The 9,786-nt window shown below is 38.4% G+C and overlaps 1 protein-coding gene across 1 annotated transcript in view; it reads left to right on the forward strand.

The window, feature by feature from the left end:
* COL6A6 (collagen type VI alpha 6 chain) overlaps window positions 1-7,897 on the forward strand; it is a 154,837-nt gene extending 146,940 nt beyond the window's left edge. Inside the window, exon 37 of the mRNA XM_077130094.1 lies at window positions 5,599-7,897. Coding sequence (XP_076986209.1) covers window positions 5,599-5,797 — 199 coding nt within the window. The 3' untranslated portion in view covers window positions 5,798-7,897. The remainder of the gene's footprint in view (window positions 1-5,598) is intronic.
* The last annotated feature ends 1,889 nt before the right edge of the window (window positions 7,898-9,786 follow it).

The raw sequence follows: 9,786 nt of genomic DNA on the forward strand, positions 1-9,786 counted from the left end.
CTAGAGCTGAATATATGCATAGCCTGTGAACCATCATTTCCCATCCTGGGTGTGTATACCCTAGAGAAACTCTTGCACATGTCCTCCAGAAGATACGTCTGAGAATGTCCATCACAGCATCATTCAGAACAGTAAATAAATAAATAAGAACCCAGATACCCAGATGTCCATCAAAAGTAGAACGAATGGAGGCATTTGGTATATACATACAAAGTAATAAAAACACACCAGTTGAATAAACAAACAACAGCTACATACAACAACCATAAATAATCCTTAGAAAGACTATATAGTGTATGAGGCCAGTTCTTATAAAACTCAGAAAAGGCTTAATTAGACCATATATTGCCTATAGATATTATAAATGCTTTTGTTTTTGTTTTTTAAATACAAATACATGCAAATTTCAGGATACTCAAAGCGGGGTTGGGGAGGACTGGGATACCAGATCGGGGAGAACACACAAGGAGGAGATGCAATGGTGTTAATTCTACTTTAGATCTTAAATCGGGCAATGGGCTTACTGGTGTTTTTCTATGAGGCTTCTTAATATGTTCACAGATTGAAATATTTCAGAAATACGCATAATCTATCCTTTTGCATGTATAAATATTAAATTTTTTACAATTAAAAATAATTGAAATCAAGTCGTTAGGAAAGCAGTTGTGACAGAACACATACACACATGCACATACACACACGCACACACACACTCACACACATGCATACTCTACCACTGACTGAAATGAAGGGGGCAGTTGCCCCCGGGAGCCACACTTACACAAATACCGTTGGCAATGGGCCTACTTTGGTTGGGTCGTACGCGCATTTCTGCATGGTGATCAGGGGCAGAAACCTCAGGTCTGCCTGGAATCTCTCTCCTCCCCGTCGGAGCGGTGCCCGGGAACTGTCCAGCAGCAAATTCTTCCTGAAGTCAAGCCTAAAATAACCCTGCAAAGTCAGTCCAGGAAGAGGAGAGCTCCCCCTGCTGCGGGTGTCTGGAAGCTGGGAGAGGGGAAACACACGGCGGCGAAACTGTGACTCCTGCGAGGCTCACACCTTTACGACGGAGGGTGCACTAAAGCTGGCGAAGAGGTATCTGGGTGCTCTCACCGAGTCAGGTTTGGTGGGTGCTGTGAGCCGCCAGCTTCACGGGCAGGCAGACCAGTGCCTCTGCCTTGAGCCCACTGTTCAGAGGGGGCACCCCATTTGGAGTTTAATGCTCTGAGAGGTCACTATTAATCATTTTATCATTGAATCTGTGTTTCGTAAATGAAGTACAACGGGAAAATAAAGCATGGGCCTGCAGGGTTCACTTGAGCTCCCGCCTTCCCAGAACTGGGTCTCCCTAACCATTTCCACCTTCAGGACCTACTACAGCCCTGGCAGGAGCCTGGGCACAAACCTGGAGAGGCTTGGGGTCTGGCATTCTCACCAGAATCTTGGCAGGTCGGCAGCCATCCCAGGCCATGCTGGCAGTGAATTTGGCAGGTAGAACTAGGTATAGGTGAGCCTCTTGCCCACATCCATCCAGGTACCTAACATGTGCCAGCAAAGAGGTTACAACACTCTTGGAGTTGCTGTGGCTTGGGACAGTGAGACATAGAAGACTGGTTTGACTTCTGGAAGCATCAGTCTTGAAGCTGACGGGAAGAGGAATCTGATAAGTCCCAGATTTCTGCCCCTAAAATAAGCCCCAAGTGTACATGTTATGAGGCAAGTCCCCTTTTCATTTTTGGGGGTCGGCACTGCTTCATGAGTATAGCTGTGCCCAGGAAGAGCACATTAAATAGCAAAGAAAACACTCCATGATAAGTAGAGATAGCCAGTTAGAACAGAGAAGAAAGAAAAAAGCATTTTTCCTGCATTTTGAGCTAGGAGTCACATGTTTTCATTTTGCACTGGGATCTACAGATTATGTAGCTAATCCTGACTGCACAGACAGAAGCAGGAGCCAATCTATACAACTAAGGGATTTCTGGAAATCACCCCACCATGCTTTCTGTTTGAAGGACAGTATGGGTGAATAGAGGATTCACAGGCTTTGGATGAGAAGGTTCCTCCTCCCTTCTCCATATTACCCTGGATATACTTCTTGTATGTATCTCAAATGGTCAAGAGCCAAAAAATTGCTGGGGCAACAAAGATTGAGACATACAATTCATACCATTGCGTGTGAACCCCCTCATGCTGTGTATTTGGCTGGGACTCCCCAGGCCTTCTCTACGTTTCCAAAGACTATAATGAAAGGTAACAAGCCACCTAGCTGCTTCTGAAATGCTCTGCTTGAGCCATTCAGTAGAAGTGAGACAGAAATGAACACACAGGATTGAGGGAGATGAGAATGCCTGCTCGGCAGGAAGTGTGCCCATAAAGCTGACTTGCCATGTCCTCAGAATGACTTTCAGAAGAATTAGATCATTCTGCTGTGAGATTTTGAGAAATACAGAAGCTTGTCCTTCTCATATGAAAATGAAAAGAGCTGAGTCTCACAACAAGCAACCAAACATACGGCCCATGAGGGTGAGATGACAGGTAGCCTCTTGTAAATACTTGAATCCACTCACAGACAATAGGAGACAGACAACCACTTATTGTTTTACCTAGACAGGGTAGCAGTTGTGCCAAGATGTTAAAGTGGGTGAGAGATCAGAGTCAGAACAACTGAATTTTTTAAATGGATACATTCATCAGTGCGATGTAACACATCTATTGAATTCTACTTCCAAAATGTTTCCTCAACACACAAAATATGTATTAAGATAAAAAGAATTCTGGGAATAAAAACAATTTTACTTGAATTTTCCACTCCAGTGCATCCAGTAAGCTACTAAATGCAGCATGTGTGACTCCTGATTATCTGCTTGAAAGGAGGAATCTGTGATCACAGAGAACTGAAATCTATACTTAGTCCCACCCACCTCATTTTATCTAGCATTTACCATATCTTTCCTTCTGCAAGCTTTACCGGAGCTGGAAAAAAGTTGCAAAATGAATTGAATAGTCTTCCACACCTGTTTTTTCACTATTGACTATCTGCAGTTGAGAGTTACAAATCAGCAAGGTACCTGAACACACCATAGGAGAAAGAGAAACAAAGCCTATATGATCTCCAAACTGGGCATTCAAATGATTCTTACCAAATACAAACTCCTATCGTGATAAAGTGAAAAAATTCTAATTAAAAGATATGATACTTAACATGTTCAACCCTTTTGAGAATAAAGGGAAAAAGAAAAGATAGCAGAGTTACACTAGCAATTACCAACTTAACTTTTTCTTAAAGACAAAAGAAGGAAAAAAGTTAAAGATAACTAGGTTTGCCATAAAAGAAAAAGAAAAGACACAATAGATAGGAAGGGGAAAAAAGACCAGCATGGGAGATAAGATTAACTCGAGTGTGTTTCAGACCAAATGAATATATTCTTCGTATCAATGGAGCCATGTTCTGTGTATACAAACAATAGGACTTTGGAGAATTTGGGGTCATAATATTCAAAATCTTGAAATTAACAAGGAAATACAGGGAAGAACAAAAATGGGGAAGAAAGTGAGAAGAAACTGTATTTGCACTGAAATGTACTCATGGCTCCTGTACTTGGTAACTGGGATAAGTTTGTTGGTCGACTTAGTAACCCTGATATCACTGAGGAAGTGAACTGACATATACTCTGGGACTTGAGTTCCCCAGAAGTCCAGACATAGAGTATACGGTGCATGGAGTTTTGGGGTCTGTATAACATGAATGACGCTGTTCTCTTTGTTGTTTTGATTTCTCCCACACCACTTTTTTTTATAAATGAAGGAGAAAGTGTGTGTGAGAGAGAGAGTGAGAGAAAGAAATTCGCCGTAATCCTTCTTAAAATGTTGATGTCTGTTGGGCTTATGAAAGAGGCCACATTCCGTAGCTGGAGAAGATAGGAAAATCTAACTGTGAAGGATCGTAGGTGAATATTTTCACTGTTCCCCTAGCCTTAACATTTTGAAGTTCTCTCGAATCCTCCTTTGACTCCAATTCAGCTAATTATTGAGGTTTATCAATATTCTGTTCTCATTCCACTAAGCTCTCATACATTCTATAAATATTTTTGAAGTGCCTGCTATGCACCAGGCTCCTTGTACCTTCTTAATCATCTAACCTCTTCCAGGTCACCTGCCTTGCTGTGTCTCTGTACCCATATTTTAAGGTACTTCTGACAACACAACAATTACCACTTCCCTCTCCTATTCCAAGTATCTTGATAGCTACTCATAGTGTCCTGAATAAGCACACTGGCCTCTGAGCAGCAGGAAAGGTGGATTGTAGTCCCAGTTCTGCCACTGACCTTCTCCTCTATGCACCTCATTCTCCTCATCTGTAACCAACAGAACACCACGACAGCTAGCCTGGGGATCTCGGCTGTTGCTCACAAGGTGTCTGCTTTTAGCTCTGTTTTGCACCTGAGAAAACGAGATCTTGCCAAGAGCTGCTCAGCTAGGAAGTGAAGGGGCCAGGATATGGGCATGTTTTCAGACCCGGAGGTCTATCTACCACATCCCTATAAATGAAGGAAGAAATGGCCCCCTTCTTGCACAGTCCAATCTTGTTAGCTATGTGTTATTAGCCATATTTGTTTATTTAAATTTCAATAAATTAAAATTAAATGACACTAAACATTAAGTTCCTCAGTTACACTAACCACATTTCAAGTACTTAATAGCCACATGTAGCTATTGGCTGCCATACTGGACAGTGCAGATTAAATGTTATTTTCATCAGCACAGAAAGTTTTATTGGACATGTCAGAACTTCCAATCAGTGCTTGGCTTCTAGGATTCTGATTTCTGAGCCTAGCATTCAAAACCATCTAAAGTCTGATTTCACCTCTCCTCTACTTCCCAATCAGACTCCTTATGTGCCTGCCACATAGGGCTCTAGTTCTGTGTCTCCTACTATGCGCTAACACCGTACCTTCAACAGGACAGATGGTATGCATTTGGCTAGGTGGGTGGGTGGATGGATAGCAGAAAGAGAGGGAGGGAGATAAAAACATGTGGAAGGATGGAGTGGCATTCATTCATGCTTTCATTAAACAAATTCTTATTTACTACTATGTGCTAAGCGCTCTTCCAAGTTCCTTACTTTTGAGATGGAAGAGTGGAAAATACATTATAAAAAAAATTTACAAGTACAAACAAATTTAGATGGTGATAACTATTAGGAAAAAAATAAGAGCATATTGTGCTGGGAAAGTGGGAGACAGGAACTACTTCAGGTTTGGTGGTCTCTGAAGAGGTACCATTTGAACTCAAATCTGAATAATCAGAGGAGCAAACCATATAAAGATCTGGGTGAAATATGTCCCATGAAAAGGAAACTTTGCTGTTGAAATTGTACTTTTGCATACTTTGACAAGCTGTCTCATTTGCCAGCTTCTTTATATATAGGTCAGTCAAAAGCCCTAGTTTAATAATCTTAATAAAATTACCCTGGAGAAGGATGCAACAAGGAAATGGGTGCAATATTTCATTTAGGAAAGAAGACAGATTAATATGGAAGGAATTAAGGTTGAAACAGCATTTATCTTCCATGATGTTTCTCTTCTTTTGTTTATATAGCTTTGCTCCTGGACCATATAAAGCTGCACTCAAACAGGATGTATCACAGAAGGCAAAATTTTTTCAAGATAAGAAATATCTTTCAAGAATATCAAGAGGAAGCAGAAATTATGATGTTAAAAATTTTAGAAATTTTACCAGAAACATACACCCTGCCTTCAAAACTGGAGAAAGGATGATAAAAACTGTTCCCAAATGACATGAATAAGAAAGTGCTCAAACACTTAGGAAGCATGGTAAGACTTTGGACTTAATAACTAAACTTGGTAACTTTGGACTTAATAACAAAACTTAGTAACTAAATCCACGCCCACTGCCAGAACTCCGGGTCACTTTTTGGGGGGAGGAGGGGCAGAGGGAAGGGTTCATATTTGCCTGTATCTGAAAGTCCACTCTGGAGAGATGAACAAGCCACAGGTTATAGATCATAAAGTAACCCAATCCCTTGCACTCATTTGTATTAAGATCTATCTTGCCCATTTATTTGATCAACCCTGACAATTCCAGCACTTTAAGATGGATATATTCAAGAACTATTATTTGAAGATGGAAAAATGAAAGAAGTGTGTTTGAAAAGTCTAATGGAGATATGATTTGAAAGTAAATTTTATATAGTGTAAATCATGTGTGCACATGGACAAAGGCTAATTCTTTTTATTATAGGTCTCTGTCCAGTTCATTTTCTGCAAACCAAGCGTTCATTCTCAATTTAGTACTGTTTAATGCTCATCTGTTTAACCAGAGGTATTTTAAGTACTCTGGGCTACAAAAACACTTACCCTAAAAATGGATACCGTTTGACTATCATGTTTTTGAAGATTTGACCTTCCGTGACTATTCCATTTAAACACAACACTCTCTTTGGGTAGACTGACCACTCTCCAGATGGGCTTGTGCTGGAAAGTTTCCTCTCACCTCTGAGTTGCTTGCTAAGATAGGTGAGAAGCAAAAAGTAATTCTTCCCAACTTCAAATCTTCCTTAATTCACTGAGAAACTCATTTCTCCCAGAACACAGATTATTTCTTTTGTGTTGGAAGTTCTCTCTTCATTATAGAGCCTCCTGCCTGGCCATCTTCATGGACTTTTATTCTTTTTTTCCCCCATCATTTATTATTTTCTAATAGTACTTGTCTAATGCTTTAGACAAGGTGAGTAAAGACACAACTTGTCAGAGGTAAAGCTGTGAGTTACTTTTACCTATCAGGTAACTATTTCAATATTGAATAACACTAAAACAGGATTCTCAAGGCTCTAAGAGAGCCTTCTCTCTTCTCTCTCTCTTTCTAAGAGAGCCTAAAATGTACACGTTCCGAATTTGGAAAAGGTAAAAGAAATATTAATTGCTTTAATTTACAAATCCACATGAGAATACAGAGATGCAGATGTATCAGAGAGAACAGGTAAGGTTTCCAGAAATACCCAGCTAACCTCTAGTAGCATTCTATGTATGGCTCCATCTTTGCCACCCCCATCGAGAATACATAACTAATTCTTAATCTAATGAAAAACTGATATTTCCAACAAATAACCCCCAACATAGCATTATTTAATTTATGACTATCCCTAAAATTCTAAAAGCTGACTCTACAGTTGGTAATCCTTTTCAGAAAAGGAGTTCCTGCTTAGAGGTATGGGGGACAGAGGGTTACCAACATTATTGGCCAGAGATACATTCTAATATTCTTTTCTATACCTCTTTTCATAAAACCTGGGAGAGAAGAGCCATCTGCAGTAATTTTTTTTAAACCACTTCCTTACTCAGGCAACTCCACAGATACAGCTCCCAACGACTTCGAGGAGCAAAGATTCCAAGGAGTTAAATGAAATATTCATACTCAGATAACAGAGAATAAAGCCTATCAGGTTTCTTCATTCATCCTAAACGGTTCTCAGGGGTTTAGGACAAGTTTGTGTTTTACGTACCGGAAATTGGTGAATATAGGAAATACTTTAAATAAAAGGGATTTTTCTGGTTAACGTCGGATTAAGTTAAAAACCCTTTCTTCTTTTCTTTTAAATACTTTTAAAAGTGTTCATCTAGAGTAGGCCATGGTGGCTTAGCAGGCATTGTTCTCGCCTGCCATGCCGGAGCCCCAAGTTCGATTCCTAATGTGTACCCATGCAAAAAAAAAGAAAATAGAAAGAAAGAAAGAGTTCATTGGTAAGTAAAGTACACTAAACAAATATTTCCTTGGTAATTGAGATTATTTCAGTATTTTGGGTCCACTTTCTAATCATTAACAGGAGGGATAGCTGTAAAATATTAACTGCAAATAGGTACGTTCTTTTTTAAATACAAAGCACTAATTTCCATTAGGAAATTTTGGTAAATTTCTATAATTTACTACTTTCTCCTAAAAGTATAGAGCAAAAATTTAAAAATTGAAAGTAAATTAAATAAAATGCTATTTAAACCAAGTATCACACAAATATGTCGACAGTATTTATATGTAATAACAAATAAGATTCTTGGTTTAAAAATGTAAATTAATTGACTAAAGAAACAGCATGCCATTATCTCCATAATGAGCTGTGAGTCGCACTTGTTACATCAAAGAAAACCCAGAAGCCAGAAAGAGATGCAACGCAACTTATCAGATTTTAATATTCATTAACAATTCAACCAGATGATCTCTCTTAAAAGAAAAGTTTTATTTATTTTTTTATTTTTTTGGGGGGTGAGGGGGATGGGTGATAAGAAGATAAGGGAAGAAAATGATCATATCTCTGTCAGCCCACTCTGTTTTTTTCTCAGCACTTACCATATTGTATCAATCATTTGGCTTATCTAATAATTCCAGGCCTGAAGTCCATTCTCAGGATACAAGTTTATGTCTCAAAAAAATGTTTTCCCAACCCATGTAGACTCTAAATTGGACTTATGTGCTAGAATCCCTGTAAACATGCTCTTGGAAGACTCTAAGAAAAGCAGAGGCAATGCAACATGACAGTGCCATTGTCAAACTGGCAGGTTCTACTGATCCTCTAAGCCACCTGGCCTAGTCGGAGTCCATCTCCTAACTTTGTCCTTTACTGACTGGCATTTTCCAATAGTTCTGTGGTTTACTTATCTAAATGTTAAGTGTACTGAATCGTGAAACTAGACATATGCGTTGTGAACTGTGATAATTCCATAAATGACATATAATTACGGGATTATAGAAAATTAATTTTGAGTATTCTTTAAACAAGTAGTATATTCCCCAGGTTTACATTAGCTATTCAATTTTTGTTTTGTAAACTCATCTAACTAATTTCAAACTAAAATACTTTGAACACAAACACTTTAACAAGGGGAAGAGAAATAAATGTGGAGCAAGAATTAGGTCTGTGTACAAATATTAATCTACTACCTTGAAGGTGTTTTTTTTTTTTATTTTACCGAAAAGGCCAATTTTAGTCTTTTAAAAATTAGCATTTCTTTTTTTAAATGCAATTTTATTGAGATACATTCCATATAATCCATCCAAAGTGTATAATCAATGGCTTACAGTATCACCACTATACTTGTACATTCATTACCACAATCAACTTTAGAACATTTTCCTTAATCCTAGGGAAAAAATAAAAAAGAGAAAACCCCAAACATCCCATATCCCATATCCCCTTCACCCTATCACTGACCCTAGTGTATTTGTTATACTGATAAAAAAACTGTTAAGATATTGTTAAGTATAGTTCATAACTTGTAATAGGTATTTTTTCCCCATGTACTACTCTATTACTAATTCTTTGTAATTGTTTTGTATATTTGTTCTAGTTCATGGAAAAATTTCTTTATATTTGTACTGCTAATCACAGTCATTGTCCACCACAAGGTTTACTAAGCTATACAGTCCCATTTTAACCACTGGCTTTCCTTCTGGTGATATATATCACTGTAAACTTCCCCTATCTACCACATTCACACACAATTCAGTACTGTTAGATTATAGTCATAAAAACATACTACCATCACCTCTATTTCCACTCACTCAAATTCAACCTAGTTAAAAATTCTGCACATCTTAAGTAACCATCCCTCATTCTCTAGCCTCATTCTATCTCTTGGTAACCTATATTCTAGATTCCATGTCTATGCCTTTATATAATTAGTTCATATTAGTGAGATTATACAATATTTGTCCTTTTGTGTCTGACATTTCTATCCAACATAATGTCCTCAAGGTTCATCCATGTTGTCACAT

This window comes from Tamandua tetradactyla, chromosome 15 (assembly GCF_023851605.1).
Source record: "Tamandua tetradactyla isolate mTamTet1 chromosome 15, mTamTet1.pri, whole genome shotgun sequence".
NCBI lineage: Eukaryota > Metazoa > Chordata > Mammalia > Pilosa > Myrmecophagidae > Tamandua > Tamandua tetradactyla.